This window comes from Chelonoidis abingdonii, chromosome 4 (genome assembly GCF_003597395.2).
Source record: "Chelonoidis abingdonii isolate Lonesome George chromosome 4, CheloAbing_2.0, whole genome shotgun sequence".
NCBI lineage: Eukaryota > Metazoa > Chordata > Testudines > Testudinidae > Chelonoidis > Chelonoidis abingdonii.
Genome location: NC_133772.1, coordinates 8,615,886 through 8,635,402, shown reverse-complemented (window position 1 = coordinate 8,635,402; position 19,517 = coordinate 8,615,886). Strand labels below are relative to the sequence as shown.

Genomic DNA, 19,517 nt, shown 5'->3' with positions numbered 1-19,517 from the left:
ACCCAGTCTTCTTGCATTTGTGTATAGGCACTTAAAATAACTTGCTGATTGTCCCACTTTCTCAGTCTGAGACAGGAGTCCTCCCCTCTTGCACTCTCCTGCTCGTGCTTCCTCCCAGTATCCCATTTCCCCACTTACCTCAGGACTTTGGTCTCCTTCCCCTGGTGAACGTAGTTTAAAGCCCTCCTCACTAGGTTAGCCAGCCTGCTTGCGAAGATGCTCTGCCCTCTCTTCATTAGGTGGAGCCCATCTCTGGCTAGCACTCCTCCTTCTTGGAACTCCATCCCATGGTCGAAGAATCCAAAGCCATCTCTCCGGCACCACCTGCGTAGCCATTTGTTGACTTCCACAATTCGACAGTCTCTACCCACGCCTTTTCGCTGCACAAGGAGGATGGACGAGAACATCACTTGCACCTCAGACTCCTTTATCCTTTTTCTCAGAGCCATGTAGTCTGCAGTGATCCGCTCAAGTGATTCTTGGCAGTATCATTGGTGCCCACATGGAGAAGCAGGAAGGGGTAGCTATCTGAGGGCTTGATGTGTCTCGGCACTCTCTCCGTCACATCATGAATCCTAGCTCCTGGCAAGCAGCAGACCTTCTTGGTTGGGGCAGCAGATAAATGACTCAGTCCCCCTGAGGAGGGAATCCCCACCACCACCACCCGCCTCCTTCGCTTGGGAGCGGTGGTCGTGGAACCCTCATCCCTAGGACAGTGCATCTCATGCCTTCCAATCGGTGAAGTCTCCTTTTGCTCTCTTCCCTCAGATGTATCATCTAGTCTACTCTCCACATTAGTACCTGTGGAAAGAACATGAAAACGGTTGCTCACCTGTATCTCCATTGCTGGTACACGGATGCTCCTCTTTCTTCTTCTGGAGGTCACATGCTGCCAAATTTCTTCACTGTCCCTCTGTGCCCTCTGCGCAGCCTGCTCCGATTCTTCAGAATGTTGTGCCCGTAGAAGCATATCCTGACATCTGTCCAGGAAATCTTCATTTTCTCTTATGCAACGCAGGGTTGATACTTGTTTCTCCAGACCTTGAACCTTCTCTTCCAATATGGAGACCAGCTTGCACTTTGTACAGAGAAAGTTGCTTCTGTCCTGTGGAAGAAAGACAATCATGGCACAACCTGAGCAGGTCACAACAGCTGAAGGCTCACTTTCCATAATTTCTTCCTTCTAAGAGCTTCCTCAGCTGCTGCAGCAACTCACAGAAGCCAGCGAGATGAAAGCCTCAGTGGGCTTTCCCCAGGCAAACTCCCTCTGTTAGCCTCTGCTGTTCGCCACTCAGCTGGTTCGCTGCTGACTGCTTTTTTATAACAGTCAGGCCCATTCAAGGCCCACCTGGAACAAACCACTCCCAATTCACACTTTTCAAACAAACAATCAAGCACATAGTCAGACTGACAAACTGACATACTCTGGCTGTGCAGTGCCCATCACAAGGGGAGCCTTTGCATGCTATGGGTCTACAAATAGTAATGATGATGGGGTATGGCAGCAGATCCATATGTGCTTGATTATGTTCTAGCCTTTGTTACATACCACTGATATGAACAGAGCAATTTCAACCTTCAGCAAGAAGGATTTATTTCCAGACATGACCATCTTTATGTTCTGTGTTTGTACAGCACCCAGCACAGTGGGGGACTGGTCCATGACCAGGGATATTAGGTGCTACTGCAATAGAATAGTAGGGGCTGAAGCAAGGCAAGAACCAGCGCTGATACGATTCTGGCTGCAGTTTACCTTTTAATTGTATTTCTTGTCCCCACTCAACGCAGCCATAAGTCTTTGTGATGTCATGATCAAAGTAAGATGTTAGCTAGGTAGATGAGACTAACACAGAAAGGGCATTTGTGTACTGATGACAGCGGAGAGAGAAAACAGCAGCTGTTTAAACTATTGGGGGACAGCTCATAGTTGGGATATTAGGCTATCTGTTAACAGCCTGGGATGAGGCTTACAAAGGCAAGGAAAGAATTTGATCATTTCACACTTAGGGTGCTGAGTAACAGTTTCTGAACAAAAATGGACCAGTGGGAGTTGGGTCAGTTATTGGCTACCGCCTGGGATTCACTGGCTACTCAATTTGTCTTTCAGTCCAGAGAGAGCAAATTTCTTCCTGTCACTGGCTCAGGGCAACACAGTTCAGCCAATCCCCCACCCAGACACCTCCAGCACATGCCCGTGTGTGTGTAAGAGAGTGGATGCCTGCCAGCTCCACCCTTCCCTGACTCCCACCCATGCAGGGCTGCCATTGCCTTCTGGGCTATTGCTTACATGGTCTCCAAGGGACAGAGCTAGTATAGCCTTGATGTGGTCCTTGACCGGTGCCCCATCACTGTCAGCACTTGCCAAGAGGATGGGCAGCTTGAAGCTTTGCAGGGCTGATTCCCTCAGAATAGGCTTATCCATGCAATGTGAGCTGGTGCAGTACAACCTGTCACAGGGCTGGGAGTTACTTCGCATACAGCATCGATACAGCACGTGTAGAAGACTGGAGCTGAGTCATTTGCTTCTGATTTGTGAATATCTGAACAGTCAGAATTTGTGTTGCCACCTCTGGTGATTTAATAGCCACTCACAATATCTGATTTTTTTCTTAAAGCTCCAGCTCCTGGAGTCCTGTGATTAAGAGAGATTCTCACCTTTTGCTTGCAAAAAGTATATTTCCAGCCCTCATGGCTACAGAGAAATACCTGAAAACATGACACCGAGTGACCCAGAAACCACACAGCAAAGAAAAAGAATCCAACTTTATTATTTGTTAATAATCTCATGATTTTCAGGGCCTGACTAGTGATTTTTGAACACCCAGGGCTAATAACATCACAGAGAAAGGACATGATCTCCCAGTGATGCTGTTGCCACAAGAAAGCAAAGTGCAGTCATGGGTGGGGCTCTGGGCTGCCCCAGGCCCTGACAAAGTGGAGGAGGCATTAGGGTCCAGGCAGGTTTGGGGATCTACTCCGTGGTTTTCAGCCCCTCTGCAATGAGGTTGAGTTCGTAGCACCAGGTTTCATAGCGATAGGCCATGCGGATCTGAGCTACATTTGTCTTCCAGATGTTGTTGCCTTGGGGCCCCTCCTCACGGTAATTCTCCCCCAGGAATTTGGTCTTCTCCTGGCAGAGACAAGGGAGCAGAATGAAAGGCACTGCATGGATCTATGCCCTCATTTCCCTCTGACAGCCTCCCTCTGCAGGATCCCGGCTGCCCATGCTGTGCACAGGTTAGCGCTGGCAGGCCTCTGCAGCCTCCCAGAGAAGCTGCTTCTGTGTCTCAAATTCCCTTTAGCGCCAGGTCTGAGGTGTCACTCTCTGAACAGGCAGAGCCATCCTTCCAGCTCCCCCACCCACTCTGATGCACACACGGAGACAGCTGCAGGAAGGGACATCCTCACTGCCAGGCCACTGGTGAACTGCTGAGCAGATGGCCCCTCCCCCAGGGAGATGTGGCAGACAGACAGATGTACCTCATGGGACAGACCACATTGCAGGACACTGTTCCTGGCAATCTCACACATGTCACAGGTGCTGAGTTTGAAGACTTGGGCAGCAATGGCATATTCCTCCATCAGGGGCTCCTAGAGCAACACAAGAATCATATCGGGGGAGAGGAGCGTGCACAGTGCTGCACCAACAGCTGGCCCTGCAGACAGATTCCTCCCAGTGCCTGCTTCACAGCTCTGTGCCTATGGGGGCGCAGCAGGCATTCCCATTACTCTGTTACAGCAGTGCCTAGGGCCCTCTCAGAGCAGGGCCCCATTGTGCTGGGTGCTGTACAAATAGCTCCCATGTCCCCATACTTCAGTGCAATGGAAGGACCCTGGGTGGTATTTCCATGCCCAGGCCTGCCCTCGCACCATACCTTGGTGTAGTGGAACTGCATGGGGTCGTCTGTGGAGAGAGAGACCATCAGGCCTTTCTGGTGGAAGTCCAGCAGCGGGTTTTTGGCATATTCAAGGAAGAGGCTGTTGTTGCTGAGCGGGGACATAGCAATGGGGATTTGGGCAAGAAAATACAGGTACTGCAGCACAGGACTCTGAAAGGAAGAGCGTGGCTGTCTTCAGGGCAGAGGTGGGGAGCAGGGCGGTGGCAGATGCTTCTGCTTCTTCACTACCTGCAGCCCAACCCTTCCATGCCCTGGCAAAGAAAGCTGGGAGGCAGAGCTCACAGCTGCTTTCTGAGAAGGGGAGGGTCAGTCACCGTCCCATAAAACCACGGCAAGTAGATCTGGGCTTTGCCCTTGGCTTAAGCCAATTGGTTCCTCCATGGTCTGTGCATGCTGCAAGCACAGATTCCCACCTCCTCAGCATTTTCTCCAAGCAGATGGCCCAGAGCAGGGATCTCAGTGCTGGGGAACACGTAGTGCTCCAGGTGGGGGGCTGCGTTTGAGTGACATGGGACAGCATATTACAGTTCAGTGTGTAAAAGTCATGTGGAGTGGGGTTATGGCACCAGACTGGGGCTCAGGAGACCTAGGTTCAATTGCCAGCCCTGCCACACACACCTCCAGGTTGGTCTGGGCAAGTCACTTAATGTCTGCGTGCGGGCCCCAGCCCTGCAGGTCCAGTGGGAGGGTGTGAAGCAAGAGCCACTGGCACTGGCTGTGAAGATAGGGCCTTGGCCAGACCATCCCCCTGCACCGCTGGAGCCATGCAGCTCATAAGAGTGGTGGGGGAGGGGGCGGGGGGGAACGACATTAAGTGACTCTCCTCCACACTCACCTTCTTTAGGTTCAGGCCATGGGAGATATTATCTGCTGTCATGAAGGCTGCGAGCAGGTGGGTGATGGCCCCGGCTTCCCCGCAGTGGGGTCGGAACAGGAAGGTGTTCATGCCGCGTTCCCTATGTATAGACAGCAATATAGTAACCCCTGTGTATGATGGAAACCTCTCCAAGCCAGGGGCTGCAGCAGCACCCCCAGCACCCCTAGTTCCAGCACCTAAACATGGGGCTAATGCAGGGAGTAGGAGGGCATTGCTGGGTGGGAGCTGAAGCTGAGCTGGAAGCCCACTTCCAGGGAGGGACCCCCAGAACCTAGTCAGACCTCTCCCAGGGCCGGGATCCCCAGAGCCCAGCCAGACCTGCTTCCAGAGACAGGACCCCCAGAGCCCAGCTAGACCTGCTCCCAGGGAGAGGACCCCCAGAGCCCAGCCCAGCCCCAGGCCTCAGTGTTTGCCCTTTCCTCTCCCTAGTGCATTCAGACTGGGTGCAAGGGACAGTCTCAGCTGAGCCCAGGTGTTTGCCACAATTGCTCATGTCTGCCCGCTATCAAGGAAGCTTCAAAAATGCCTGGCTCTGGGCTCCCCCACTGGCCAATCTCCACGCGGAAGCACAGACCCCAGCAGATCCGCCCTAGCACCACCTGCACAGCACAAACACAGGTCCCTCTATGCTTCTGCCGGAGGCAACTCACAGCCAACATCCCCTCCCTCTATATGGGGCGCAATGCCCATGTGATACATGGCAAGAAAGGGTTAAACATCTTGCAAAATAAATAACCCTCAAAAGACACCATGGGGAGATAATGTTTGTGTTTTTGTGTATTTACATATGTATGAGTAAGGTCCACAATGTAATCAACAGTTCCTGTCTATGCTGTATTCTGATAATTCAGAGGTCAAAAGAACATCCTATAATTTAAATTAATTGTAAACGCGGGATATCTCTGTATTCATCTCTCTTTGAAATGTATAGCAAATAATCTGTGAATGATGGAGGAACAAGCAAATTGCCTTATATTAATTCTATAACTAAGTACTGGTGATGGACCTCCTTCAAAGTCATGCTAATTACCTTTTGAATTCCAACTTGTCAAAAGACATTAAATTGTATAAAAGATCCTTGGGTCCTGATTCTGACATTTCAGGTCTGCTTAGGCTTCATCAGGGGAAGTTTGAGTTACAAGACTGAGGTCCCAGTTATGCTGGTACGCCCTGAATATGATCTTTGGATATTGGACAATAACCTATTAACTATTTCTGAAAGAACTCTTTGCAACTACAAAGCTCACCATCTATGCGATTAATCTGAACATCAGTGAATTGAACTCATGCCTGTATGTATATTGATCTTTTAACCCCACTCTCTCTCTTTTGGTTTTGAATAAAGTTTAGTTTAGTTATTAAGAATTGTCTGTAGTGTGTATTTGGGTAAGATCTGAAATATTCAGTCACCTGGAAGGTAATGTGTCTGATCCTTTGGCATTTGTAGAACCTTTTATTTTATATGATGAAATAAGATTTACAGTCATTTTCATCATATTTGACGTGGGTACCCAGATGGAGGCCTGAGACTGGATTACTTTAAGGCAGTGGATCTCAAACTTTTGTACTGGTGACCCCTTTCACATAGCAAACCTCTCAGTTTGATCCCCGCCCCCTAATAAATTAAAAACACTTTTTAATATATTTAACACTATTATAAATGCTGGAGGCAAAGCAGGGTTTGGGGTGGAGGCTGACAGCTTGCAACCCCCCACATAATAACCTCATGGCCCCCTGAGGGATCCCAACCCCCAGTTGAGAACCCTGCTTTGAGGGAACTGTGTTGTTTGGACTTCGGTGTCACCGTTAAGGTAATAAAGAAGCTGGTTTATAGTGGCTTGATAAATCTAAGTATTGGAATATCCACCAGCTCTATGGGGATTGTCTGCCCCATTCTTTGCACCTCGCCCTAATTGAGTGACCACAGCTGGACCCCACTAGGACCTGGTCACAGCCTATGAACCAAGTCCCCACCAGAGGGCACCAGCAGCACATATCCCCCATGCGGCGACCCACCTGCGGAGGCTGTTGAGCGCCGTGATGTTGGCATACATATAGTACAGGTAGTAGCTGTAGGACGGGTTCTTCTCATGGCTCCACTTGTCTGGCGTGGGGCTCTTGGTGGAAAACATGTGCCCACTGTGCTTGGACTCGTCGTCCACGCTATCAAAGCCGGTGATCTGCTGGCGCAAGGAGTGGGTCAGGCCCACCGCCCTCCCCTGGCTCCTAGGGCTCTCCCAATTGCGTGGGTGTCTGTGAGCAAAGCCAGACATCACCTCCCTCCCCATGGGCTAAGCAACCTCGGACACCCATCTCCCCGGCCCAGGACACACTGCACTGAGTGCCTGACGCCGCCCTCACCCCAAGCACCACAGCACATGCAGTGCAGGAGGGGGCCCAGCTCTCCCAGCACATCCCCTGCCCACCCTGCTCAGAACCCCCTGCAGAGCCTGGCACATGCAGCACAGGAGGGGTGCCGGGCTCCACCCACTAGCCTGGGCCCCTCTGAATGGCCTAGCAGCAGGCAACTCAGAAGGGAGCTTGCTCGCTCGTCTCACAGGCCTCCCTCTCCTGGCACTTCCCAACCCCAACCCATTTCTCTGGTTGGGGCCAGAGCAGGGAGGGTGGAAGGCCGACTTCCCCGACCTGTGAGGGAGGGCTCAGTGCTTATGCCGAGCTTACCAATGTGGCAGATAGTGGTGGGGTCTGAGCCCCAGAGGCACCACCCCTCCCCTCAGCGCTTCGTCAGGCCCAGGCCTCTCTGTGCAGCACTCACGTGTAGCAGGAATACGCTCAGCTCCTTGTTGGCCTGAGGACTGATTGTCGCTTCAAACACAGGCACAAAAATATTCTCCAGCATCTTCCCAAAGTGGGGGAGGAAGTTCTTGGCCCTGAACACATCGCTAGGGACAGAGACCAGGGTTAGCCTCCAACAGGAGAGCTGCACAGCTCCCAGCATGGACAGAACACCTCCCCCGTGGCCCCTCTACAGATACCCCACAGCTGCCACGTCAGTAAGTCAGGATGTTCCTGCTCCCTCCAGCCTTGCCCCGACACCCAGAATCTCACCCCATGGCACGTACTAAATCCTGGGCACTTGGATCATCCACTTCATGTTGGGGGAGTAGACCCTGTGCCTGTTGAACCAGCTGGCCAGCTTGGGCCACTCCTCTGGCGAGCGCCCGTAGATGGACAGGCGGGGTTCCGCGTGCTGGTACTTGGCATCCTCCAAGTCAGAGCCGACTTCCTGCAGACACAAGGGTGCAAGTGGTCACGTGTGCCCCACTCACATGACTGGAACTCGGCATACCGTGGGCACACAGGCTTCTTCCTGCTGCGTTGGGTGCCCCTTGTGTCCTGCCTGCCCCCACCCCTCCGCTCACCTTGATGATTGTGGCAAAGTACTCGCCGTCGATGGTATTTTCTGTCTTCAGGTAGAGGTCACGCAGCTCACTGGCTCCCACCGGGTTGTACTTGTCATTAAACTTGTCAAAGCGCTGGAAGGTCTGCCGCCCCTGGGGTGCAAATCAGGGTCAGAGCCAAGGGCGGATAATGCTTCATGGACCTAAAGGGGCAGGGTGCAATGGACTAAGGCCTCGCTGGAGAGGAGAGGGTTAACCCCAATTCTAGAGAAGAACATTGGCCACCCTGCCATGGGACAGAGCTGGTGCAGTATGTGCCTGGAGAGGGGTCCCAGGTGACAGAAGGCATGTGATGGAGTGTCCCTAGAAGAAGTAGGTGAGGGTGCCTATGGGGCATGTGGGAGCATGGCCCTGCGGGAGGGCAGGCATGGGATGTCTTACAGCAGAGGCCAACAGACTTACAGCATGAACATCCAGAGAATCCACCGTCAGGTCATAGGGGTGCATGTTGAGCTGCTGGAAGAGCTGCTTCAGGGTGAGTTTCTTGCCCTTGGCGTCATACACAACCCTCTCCGCGTCCACGCGGTACGACTTCTTGATGAAGTGCAGCAGGTGCTTCTGGTTCATGCAGGCCGCAGCATGAATGTGGGTGTCCACCTGCGAGGCAGAGGGGAGCCATCAGTCTAGCCAAGCCCCAGGTGGTTAGGAGGCCGGGCAGCCAGGCCCATAGAACAGAATGCTGATGATGCTGACTGCAGCCATAGCAAGTCTACCCTGGCATCAGGGAGCACATCAGCCTGGATCCCAGTAAGCAATGGTAACTACTAGGGGCTAGCAGGGGGTACTCCCTGTGCCTGCACCCCAGCCACATCTCTGCACACTCACGCCTCTGGGGGTGACCCAGGGTGTGAGATGGGGAAAACTGCCTGAGCAGCACCAGCGCCTGCACCACCTGCCCTATGGTGGAAGAAGTCAAGGCAGAGCCTGCATGACCCTGGCTCAGCCCATCTGACAGACCAGCAATGTCTGTGCATCTGTCCAAGGCCCTCACCTTCCTGCAATTGTAAAAATCCCGATGAGGGTTGTTCTTCAGCTCCTTCAGCTCCTCCATCTCATTCAACATCTCGTGCACACTGAACTTGGAGGAGAGGAACTTCAGGCGCCGATGAGCGTAGGTTTTCCTGACAGAGACAAAGGGTCAGAACCCAGGCGCATTCAGGCCCAGCTGAGTGCATGGGACCTGGGGGTGCTACAGGTGGTGCAAACAAGGGCATGGCTGCCAGGCAGCTCACATATGTCATGAAATTCCTGCTGTAATGACCTGAATCCTATAGTGCCAACGGCTGGGCCAGTGACAGCATCCTGACAAACTCCTCCAGGCCAGGTTTCAGTCCCAGAGGGGGCGCAGCCATGGAGGCCTGCAGCAGGGCTGGGCTCCTCTGGGCACCAGGGGCCTGGCAGGTATTGCTGGGGGCCTGGCCAGCCCCTCTGAATGAAGCTGGTGTCCTGCCGGAGGGCTGCAAACTTCTGCAGTGCACAGACCCTGGCAGTGCTGGAGCACAGCTGGACTGGGGCTCCCTGACATCCCTCTGTGTGACAGGGCGGGGGCCTGGCTGGGCACTTACATAGGTCCCTGTGCAATCAGGGCGAGGAGGAAGTTCATGTCATCGAGGAAGTCCTCGAGGTTGGGGTAGGGCAGGTCCTTGGGCTTCCCTCGTCTGGCAGCCGCTGCGTCGGCATAGACGTAGACCACACCACCCTGCATGCAGACGCAGTAGCCCAGGTCCTCGGGCAGATTGTCCGACCGGAAAGGGTCCTCACCCTCCTTCACAGGGGGGGTGAATACTGTCCCGAAGGCAGAGTGCAGGTGAGCAATGGGCCTGGCAGGGCAGCCTCTGCCACTTGGCTGTACTCCAGGGCTGAGGGAAGAGTCAGCACCGGGCTGCTCATGAACACAGGTAACCCACCCTGGAACCCGAGGCCAGGCCAATGGCTGCTCAGCATGGGGTCCAGACAGACACAGGCTGCTGCTGCCAATGTGATCCTCTGGGGACCCTTCCCTGCCGCAGTGCCTGGGCTGCTCCTTGCCTCTCCGGTGGTGGAGCCAGCATCCCAGCTCTCTGGCTGCTGAGTCTTTCCGGGCCCACAAGGCCTGAGCAAGACACAAATTGCTGGTAGAGCTCTGACAGCCCTGGAGGGATCTGGGGCATGGAAATGAACAAGTGTATGTGGGGGACCCCGCAGCCACAAGAGATCTGTTTTCACATAGTGCCTTCCTAGCTGCTGTGGCCAAGCTTGCTGCACTCAGCAGGGGACAGATCCCTTCCTCAGCCTCACAGCATCTGGAGAGGAATCACACCAGGCGAGACAGGACCAGTCATGCTCCAGTGTGAGTGCCAGTGGAAGATGGTTCACAAGGCAGCAGGGGACCTGCTCACCCCACTGGGAGCATGGCAGAGAGTTAGGGCATTCAGAGGGGCTCCACTCCCCTCACATCATGGGGTCAGTCTCTGCTGGAGACTGGTTCCAAGCTGGTGAGGCTGCATTCCTGTAGCCTCAACAACAGGAGTCATTTCCTCCAGATAGATGCAGGTTCAGCACCCCAGGCACCGCTACCGGGGACACTCCTTCGCCTGCACAGCCCTGGGCTCCCCAGCTGTTCTTCAAAGGCTTCCTGTTTGTGCTGGTTGTGAGTTACCCTGGAAGTCATGGCTGCTAGGTACCTGGGCCGTGCCCATCATCGGCTTGCCAAACCTCCCCTTCTATGTTGCGCAGATACTGGGACGGAGTCTTGGGGAACCTCTGAAAGGATTTCTGCATGTATTTCTCCCGGATGCACAAAGCCCGGTAGAGGCCTCTGCAGACAACTTCAAAATCCTCAATTGTGACCTGCAAGAGTTCTTTGTTGAGGACATTGGTGTGTGCAGCATGTGGGGGCCTGCCCTGGGCCTGTGGGAGCTCCCGGCCCTGCTGGGATGCACAGACAGACATGCTTGCTGTGCATGTGCTGGAGAACAGCTGAATCAAGGCAAGGCCTGGGTTCCCCTGGAGCCCGCCGCCACATGCCTGGCCCAAGCAGTCAGCCTGGCAGCCATTCTCCAAGCCCTGCCCTTTCAGCCTGGCTGATAGCATTGTGTGCAGCTCAGTGGCCAGGGCTAATGGGAAAGGTCCTTGCTGAGGTAGAAGGAAAGCCCCAGAGGCCAGGACAAGCCATTAGAGGCACTGTCCTGGGGTGCAACTCCCAGCTGCTGTCTGACATCTCACTCTGAAGCTGCAGCCTAGGGTGCTGCAGGGGCTATTTTAGGAGCACAAGCTGGTCCCTCTTCAATTTCATCTGACTCAGCACATCTAATTTACTGCAGAAGGCAAATGTTGTGTGGGCAGCCCCAGGAGGTAAGTCCAGGTCGCTGGCGATCGACGGGAGCAGGGGATTACCACCCAGCTGCTGCAGTGACTGGCTGGGACCACGGCTAGGGAGTGATTCTGGAGCAGCCATCTCAGTGCACTGGGGAGTGTGTTGCCAGAAGAACCTGTAACCCACCCCATCCTGTAATGGCCCCCTGCTTTTGCTGCTTGGCCCCAAGCTGATCCAGGATGGCGGGGCTGCACCTGCACATGGTGGGGGCTGAGGTGAAAGGGGCCTCTCTATGATTCTCCACAGGCAGTCACTGAATCAGGTGTGTGCATGCAATTCACATGGTGACAGAGCTCAGTGAATGCACAGTCATAGCCTTGCATTTCTGCCCCCTTGTCCTGGCCTGGTGACTGGCTGGAGGTACTAAGGGGTCTCAGCAACTGTTCCATCTGCCACCCTCCAGCATCGCTTCTTGAGGGGCCACAAGGGCCCTGTGCCTTCCCAGCCATCCCACAGAGAAGAGCCCATGAGTTTCTCTACCACATACATTGGCTTGCACCTTTGGGATCACTAGGGAATTAGCAGGGTGCTGCCATCTGCCCAGACTGAGCTGGGAGAAGTGGCCTCTCCTATGCATTTAAACAAGGGGTACTCATGTGCACATTCCCAGCTCCCAGGTGATAGCAGGGATTCAGGCAAACAGCCAGGAGAGAGGAGTGCAGAGGACATGGAGGGGGAGACCAGGAAAGCAAATGGCGCTAAGACGTGGGAGGGAGCGAGGCATGCTGGAGCTTACCCCTGAGGCATAGTCCCCTGTGATCTGCACACGCTGGAAGTTGGGCACAGACTGGTACAGTGGTGAGGCAGCGATGAACTCCTCAATGGGGGATAGTTTGGTTGCAGAAGTTTCAGCAATGGGCAGAGCCAGTGCAATTGTCTTCAGGGAAATCCGCTTCTTCCTGCGGAGGAGGCGGGGACCACCTCAGCCTGGGCACTGGCAGCATCATGTGCCTTGCAGCCATGGCAGGGCCCTGCCCAGCTCTAGGGGTCAAAAGGCTAAGCCCAGGTATTCAAAGGGAAATAGTGCAATTAGCAGCATGTCCTTTCCTGTTTCAGCGCAAACCTGGGCTGTCTGCACAGATAGGACAGTACAATCCAATGCCTCGGCCATCCCAGATGCTGTTTGTCTCCCTGGGCCAAGCCATGGGACAGCCTGGCTGGCGAGGGACATGTTCCCGCTCCTGTCCCAGGTGTGCCAAAAGGCGGGGGGGGAGGCAGAGGCTGCAGCAGAAGCTTTGGTCCCACAAACGTGGCTCTCCAGAAGTCAGAGCTTCATGATGTTTCCAGCCATAGCAGGGGTTTGCAACTTTTAATTTGACACTAATCCTAGATTATTGTCTGGAATAACTGGACACTGTCTGAGTACTTGCATGGCCCTTGTCACCACAGTCTATGAATGCCTCACAGTCACCAGTGGGGGTTGCCCCTCTGCCGCCTGTGCGGCAAGGTCGGGAAAGCTAAGTGACTGGCCCAAGGGTACACAGGGCATCTGTGGTGGAGCCTGGACCAGGCCCCTCATCTCGAGGCCCAACCCAGCACTTGTCTCTAGGGAGCAGTGGCTGAACGCACCAACCTGTGGGCGATGCTCAGGCAGCATGATGAGACCTGCAGCACAGAGTGACTGGACAGACAGGCTGGATGGATCTATGGCCGGAGTCAATCAGGTCTTTCAAACACTTTCACAGGGAATACCCATCTCTTACAACAGGACAACACTCCTGGGGCCAGCAGACACCAGCATCTATGGAGGAGTGTGTGTTGGAGACAGGGAGGCTGCTTGTGCATGTAATGTGATAAGGCACCTGGAAACAAACAGCATGAGCTGTCCAGCAGGCTCTCCATGGCCATGGCCAGGGAACCTCTAGCCAGACAGACAGTCGCCAGCCCAGGTTGTCCCAGGGGGTTCACTGAGATATTCCCAAACCATAGTTAAAGTTTCCATCCTCTTCTCCTGGTATAAGGGCATGCAGAGGCAGGGCAGGGGCCAGAGCTGGGGGCTAGCAGGGCCAGGACAGGTGTCAGAGGTGGGAAGCTTTCAGCCTGTCCCTCCCCACAGTGCCCCAGGCCTACTGCCCCCCACCCAGCTCTCACCGCTTGTCAGCCATGGCTGTGGTCTCCTGGTGGATCATGTGCTCCCTCATTTCATGGTGCAAGATGGGGCAGATTTCTTCTACATCAAAAGGTGAGATCTCATGCCTGCTGTCCTCATCCTTCACCTCAGAGGCAAAGACCTTCTCAGCGAAGAAGCGCATCGCCTCATCCATCTCTGCAGGGACAAGGTACCCTGGTGACCTGGCCAGTCTGCACCCAGCCACCCATGTCCAGCCAGGACTCCTCCCACCGAGCAGTATGAGGTGCTCCAACCCCCATACTCACCTGGCAGAGCCAAACTCAGCTTTGGTCCCTTCTGCCTGCACTTCATCTCCCAGCAGGACTGCGTGTCCCAGCCACCCAGTACAGGAGAGCAAGGGAACAGCGATTGTCTTGATGCTAATCTCTCAGGGCGTCATGGGCTAAGTGGGGCGAAAAACTTGTCCTGACTAGGGTGACCAGATGTCCCGATTTTATAGGATAGGCCCAATTTTTGGGGCTTTTTCTTGTGTAGGCACCTATTACCCTCACCTCCTGTCCCAATTTTTTACATTTGCTATCTGGTCACCCTAGTCCTGACTTCATTCATCTCCATAGGCAATGCTTGCTTGGGGCAGATCCAGAGCCGAGGGGAAGGCTGGGGCTGAGAGGGGAACAAGTCCATGGGCAGGGGACTGAGTGGAGGTGGACCCAGAAGGGGCAAGCATGTGGGAGAACACACAGGAGGGGAGTGAGAGTTAGCACAAGCCCCTCCCTGACCTCCCAGCTGGGTGCTGCTCTCCGCATGTCATTTACACACAGCATCCAAGGTAGGATGGAGACAGTGATGAGGATGAAGATGGACATAGAGCTGCTCCCCAAGTAGTATATGGAACATGACTAGGGACTATACACTCCTGAATGGTGTGAAGAAAGTGACTAGGGAAGTGTTATTTACCTCTTCATCTAACTCATGAACCAGGGGTCACCCAATTAAATTATTAGTCAGCAGGTTTAAAACAACAACATGGAATTACTTCTGCACACAACGCAGAGTCAGCCTGTGGAACTCACTGCCAGGGGCTGTTGTGAAATCCAAAAGTACAACTGGGTGCAAAAAAGAACTGGATGAGTTCATGGAGGCTAGGGTGGTCAAGGGCTATTAGCTGAGATGGTCAGGGACTCAGCCTCATGCTCTGGGTGTCCTTAAGCCTTGGACTGCCAGAAGCTGGAACTGGATGACAGAGGATGGAGCATGTGATAGTTACCCTGTTCTGTTCATAGCCTCTGGCACTGGCCACTGTCAGAGACAGGACACTGGGCTACATGGGCCATTGGTCTGACCCGGTGTGGCTATTTTTATATTCACTTGACTCTGGGAGTAGGGCTGGGAGAGCAGGAATGTCCCTGCTGCTGCTCCAGGGACCTTGTCTAGCAGGTGGGACTCAACATTTGCTAAAAATGATCCAGCCTGAACTGGGAGAGCTGGTGCCTATGCTCAGCGCCATGGACATGATTTGGTGGTGGCCCTACTCTGTGCCATTCAGGGCCTTCCACAAATGAGGGATGAATGGCGTTGGTGTTTGGCTGCCCCAGACACCTCATTGCCATTTGGTTGTGCTCCACACTCTGGGGCCAGAGGCTGGGGCGCTGGGGTTTCTGGCCTGTTTCGCTCCATGGGGCTGGAAGCGCTAGGTAAGAGGACTGCTGGTCCCCCCACTGACACTCAGTGGGGTTTTTGGTTGACCCTCGCCAGTGCTTTATTCGTAATGGCACTAATGGAGCACTGGTCCCTCACCCAGTGTCAAAGGAAAGGGGAAGAGCCAATGAGAAATCAGGAGCCTGAGACTGACAGTCCCCAGGTCCAATGGGGAGAGGTCAGTGTTCCAGGTCAGCCTGATTGACAGGGCAGACAAGCCAATGAGGGAGTTAGGAGCCTGGGGTGCCAACCTCTGAGTGCGCTGGAGCTGCCTGGGGCAGCGCAGGGCTGAGCTAAGGGGAAAGCAGGGGCAGGAGCTGGGACCAGGGCAGAGCCAGAAAGGAGCAGCCCAGAGAACAGAGCCGGGCCGGGAGCAGAGCCGCGCTGGCCAGAGGGGCAGCCCGGGGAGCTGCTCCGGAGGCAGAGCTGCAGCCACGCTGAGGCAGGAGCTGGGGCCATCCAGAGCCGAGTGCGGTGAGCAGCTGGGGAGCGTGAGGGAGACCCCAGGCAGAGGGCCCAGCGCAGGGCGAGGTCACCAGCCAAGGAGTCTCACAGGCCGGACTGGGAGGGGGCAATGCTGGGGGGAAGGGCCCTGCCACCTAGAGCCTGAGGGCTGCCCCAGGTTGCCAACTTTCTGACCAAACAAAACCGAAAATCGAACACTCTTGTCCCGCCCCTTCTTCGAGGCCCCGCTCCACTCACTCCATCTCCCCGTCCCACCCTCACCCTCACTCACTCGCTCATTTTCACCGGGCAGGGGAGGGCCCTTTCTCAGACGGGTGTTCGGCTGAAAACTGGCAACCCACCCACAGCATCCCTGCCTTTTTTTGTGTATTGGTTGCTGTTTAATCAATCGTGTTTGCTTTGAACTCTATGTAATGAGCAGTGGTTGGGGACGTGGCCGGGGTGGGGAGAGCACCCGCCGTGGGGACACCCTAGCCACTGTCCTAAGTGACCACAATGAGACTGGGGATCCAGCTCCCCAGGGATCCTGGGCCCGGCCTTGTTGGGGTTACGAGGACTCTGCCCCATGGGAGGAAGGAAGGGGACCCTCAAGGGCAGGCAGGCTCCTGAGTAAAGGGAGTGGGAGTGAGGATTCAGACCCTTTAGCTAGCCAGTTCCACAAGGGTGGTGTATAAGGTTGCCAACTCTCCAGAATTGTCCTGGAGTGTCCACGAATTAAAAATTAATTTTCCATTAACGATTTTGTCTTGATGAAACCTCCAGAAACAGGGCAGGCCTTAGGTAAAATGGCACCCCGGGTGAACTAGCATTTTGGTGCTCCTGACCTCTGTGGGCATGGTGCCCCCCTTTGTCCCTGGTCCCCATAGACTCCCCACCTGCACCCCCAACCCCTGCACTCGCTTGCTGCCTGCATCTCCAACCCCTGCCCCTCTCTTGCACCCAAACCCCTGCATTGTGCCCCTTTTGCCCCTAAGCCCTGAACCCCTCTCCTGCACCCAAATGGGAAAACTGCCCTGGATGCATGAAGCAGCTAGCATTGCTGCTTGCTCTCCCCCCCTGCCCGCAAACACTGCTCCTCCATGCATCCGTGGGGTCTGTGCGAGGGAAGCGAGGACCGGCATCACGGCTCCCTGCACCCAGCTCACTTTCCCCTCCTGGGCTGTGTAAGAGCTTGGTGTTGCTCCTCGCTCCCCCCCATTCACAGCCTCCTGGGGCAGGGCACAGCATAACAGCGGGGGAAGTATCTGTGCATCACTGCTTGTACATGGCGACCCAGGGCAGTTGCTTGGTGGCCCACCCCTACGGCTTGCCCTGTCCAGGAATAGGCCCAGCCAAAATTGGCAACCACATAGGCCAGAAACGTCCCCACGATAGCAGAACCATTCCTCGGCTTACATCTAGAAAAAGGTTTCCTTAAGCTACCAGATGTTATAGCAACAATGGAGCATGCAGAAACAGCCACCTGGGAGCCAAACCAATCAGCTCTTGTACCCCTCAAGGTGCAGCTCCAGAGATTGATGGAAGGGAAAGGGGCCTGTGCAGGAGGCCAGCATAACTATGCACAACTGACATGCCACGTAAAGCTGCAAGGCACTAGCAAGGACTCAGCCACTTCTGGAGGGTTGAAGCAGTGCCTGGCCTCCTGCATGGCCCGCTGCAGGCCACAGACACTTTGGAACAGCTCTAGAAAGCGAATGTTCCCTGGACCTAACCGCCCCACAGTGAGCCTGGGCAGCCAATGAACGTGATGTATGGCAGGAGGGATGTGAACAGTGATGAGCAGAAGGCTGGAGGATGGCCTATGCTGGGGATATGCATATGCAACACCACTTCATGGATGTACAACGAGCAGGTGATGAGGTGCCAGAACTGGGCCACATCTGCATGACAGAAAAAGACGGTTACTCACCTTTGTAACTGTTGTTCTTCAAGATGTGTTGCTCATATCCATTCCAGTTAGGTGTGTGCGTGCCGCGTGCACATTCGTCGGAAGATTTTTACCCTAGCAACGCTCGGTGGGTCGGCAGGGCGCCCCCTGGAGTGGCGCCGCTATGGTGCCGGATATATACCCGCGACCGCGCCCTTACAGTTCCTTCTTCCGGCTACTCGAGTGGGGAAGGAGGGCGGGTGTGGAATGGATATGAGCAACACATCTGAAGAAACAGTTAAGGTGAGTAACCGTCTTTTCTTCTTCGAGTGCGTTGCTCCATATCCATTCCAGTTAGGTGATTCCAAGCCTTATGTAGGCGGTGGGGTCGGAGTGAAATATGGCAGAATGCAAACTGCTGAGCAAAGGCTGCAGTATCCCGTGGCTGTTGACCAGAGCATAATGCGAAGCAAGGGATGGACCGAGGACCAGAGTTGCGCGATAGCTCTCGTGGGTAGGTACACGAGTCAGTAGCCGGCAGATGAATCCTGCGCCTGGTGAACGCATGGTGATGTGGCTTGGGGAAATGTGAGCAAATCATAAAGTGCGTGCACGTGCAGCAACCCAAGATGAGATCCTCTGAGAGGAAACAAGTGGTCTTTTCTTCGGCCAGTACTGCACCGAGAGTTGGGGCGAGTTACAAAACGGTTTTGTCCGCTCGACATAAATGCGAGCGCTCCACAGACGTCAGGGAGTGCATTGTTGTCCATCTTGCATTGTAGTGCTGGTAACAGAAAGGCCGAAACACCTTAGGGAGAAAGCCAGATGTGGTTCTACTGCACTGGTTTTTTGAACAGAATGTATGCAGAACACCATAAGACCTGAGCTCGAAGACTCGTCTGGCCGACGTAACGGCTCGAGGAAAGCTGTCTTCCAAGACAGGTATAACAGCGAGCTGGTCGCTAACGGGTTGAATAGAAGAGACATAAGTCTGGTTAGACCAGGTTGAGGTCCAGGTTGGGGCTGGGTGGCGTACCTAAGGTGTATGCGCTGCAAGCCCTGGAGGAACCTCGAAACCATAGAGTATGAGAACACAGAAGACCACCTTAGCCTGGAGGAAGGTAGATGGCTGCCAAGTGTACCCTTGGCGATGACACGCTAGGCTCTGTTGCAGTGCAGAGGGTAGTCCAAAATAGAGGGGATCGAGACCCAGCAGGAGTAAGATTGAGCGTGTTGCACCTGTAGGAAAACGCTTCCACCTGGCCAGGTACGTTGACAGGTGGAAGCTTCCTGCTATCGTGATAGTCCCGTAGCGGTCCACCATGAGGTGAAGAGACTGCATCGGCAGCGAAGTATGCCGCAGTCCTGAGGTATGAGGCTGGGTGGAGTGGCAGGGTAATTGGGATAGGCTATTGACAGCGAGCAACGTGTCATATCAGCGGTGCTCGACGACGCTGGAGTGAACATGATGATGCACGCCTGCCCCTGGAAGTCTGAGAGACCAATGACTGGGAACGGTGGAAGGCATAGAAGTTGGCCCTCCAACGGCATGAGGACAGGTCCAAGATTGGTCCCGGAGAGAGACTTGGCGAGGAGCAGAACCTTGGTCATCCGTGTTCTGGGTAAGCGAACAGGTCCATATGTGGGAAAAATCCCACTGCTGCAACAGAATGCATGACATCAGGCAGGGCGAGCACTCATGAGACAGGAAGACTGCTGAGTCAAAGCACGAGGAGAAAAGATGCTACAGATTTTTCGAGTGGGTATGCAAAGGTCCCAGAGACGGATGGCCTCCTGACCAAGGAGGAGACCATGTCCTCCAGGTGTTTTATGTAGACATGGCCGTTGTTGCTGGCTGTAAAC

The 19,517-nt window shown here is 54.5% G+C and overlaps 1 protein-coding gene across 3 annotated transcripts in view; it reads right to left on the bottom strand.

The window, feature by feature from the left end:
- Positions 1 to 2,748: 2,748 nt before the first annotated feature.
- Positions 2,749 to 19,517, bottom strand: part of AMPD1 (adenosine monophosphate deaminase 1) — a 38,112-nt gene continuing 21,343 nt past the window's right edge. For 2 of the 3 annotated variants that reach the window (XM_032766609.2, XM_032766607.2), the window contains exons 2-15: positions 13,645 to 13,819; positions 12,290 to 12,452; positions 10,862 to 11,027; positions 9,764 to 9,983; positions 9,190 to 9,319; positions 8,601 to 8,795; positions 8,160 to 8,291; positions 7,860 to 8,023; positions 7,553 to 7,679; positions 6,793 to 6,956; positions 4,735 to 4,855; positions 3,876 to 4,049; positions 3,481 to 3,591; positions 2,749 to 3,130 (exon numbers count right to left, since the gene is read on the bottom strand). In XM_032766609.2, coding sequence (XP_032622500.1) covers positions 2,972 to 3,130; positions 3,481 to 3,591; positions 3,876 to 4,049; positions 4,735 to 4,855; positions 6,793 to 6,956; positions 7,553 to 7,679; positions 7,860 to 8,023; positions 8,160 to 8,291; positions 8,601 to 8,795; positions 9,190 to 9,319; positions 9,764 to 9,983; positions 10,862 to 11,027; positions 12,290 to 12,452; positions 13,645 to 13,817 — 2,199 coding nt within the window. In that variant the 5' untranslated portion in view covers positions 13,818 to 13,819 and the 3' untranslated portion in view covers positions 2,749 to 2,971. Of the gene's footprint in view, positions 3,131 to 3,480; positions 3,592 to 3,875; positions 4,050 to 4,734; positions 4,856 to 6,792; positions 6,957 to 7,552; positions 7,680 to 7,859; positions 8,024 to 8,159; positions 8,292 to 8,600; positions 8,796 to 9,189; positions 9,320 to 9,763; positions 9,984 to 10,861; positions 11,028 to 12,289; positions 12,453 to 13,644; positions 13,820 to 13,929; positions 15,592 to 19,517 lie in introns of those variants that run through there. The other variant, XM_075064809.1, reaches the window with a different exon arrangement.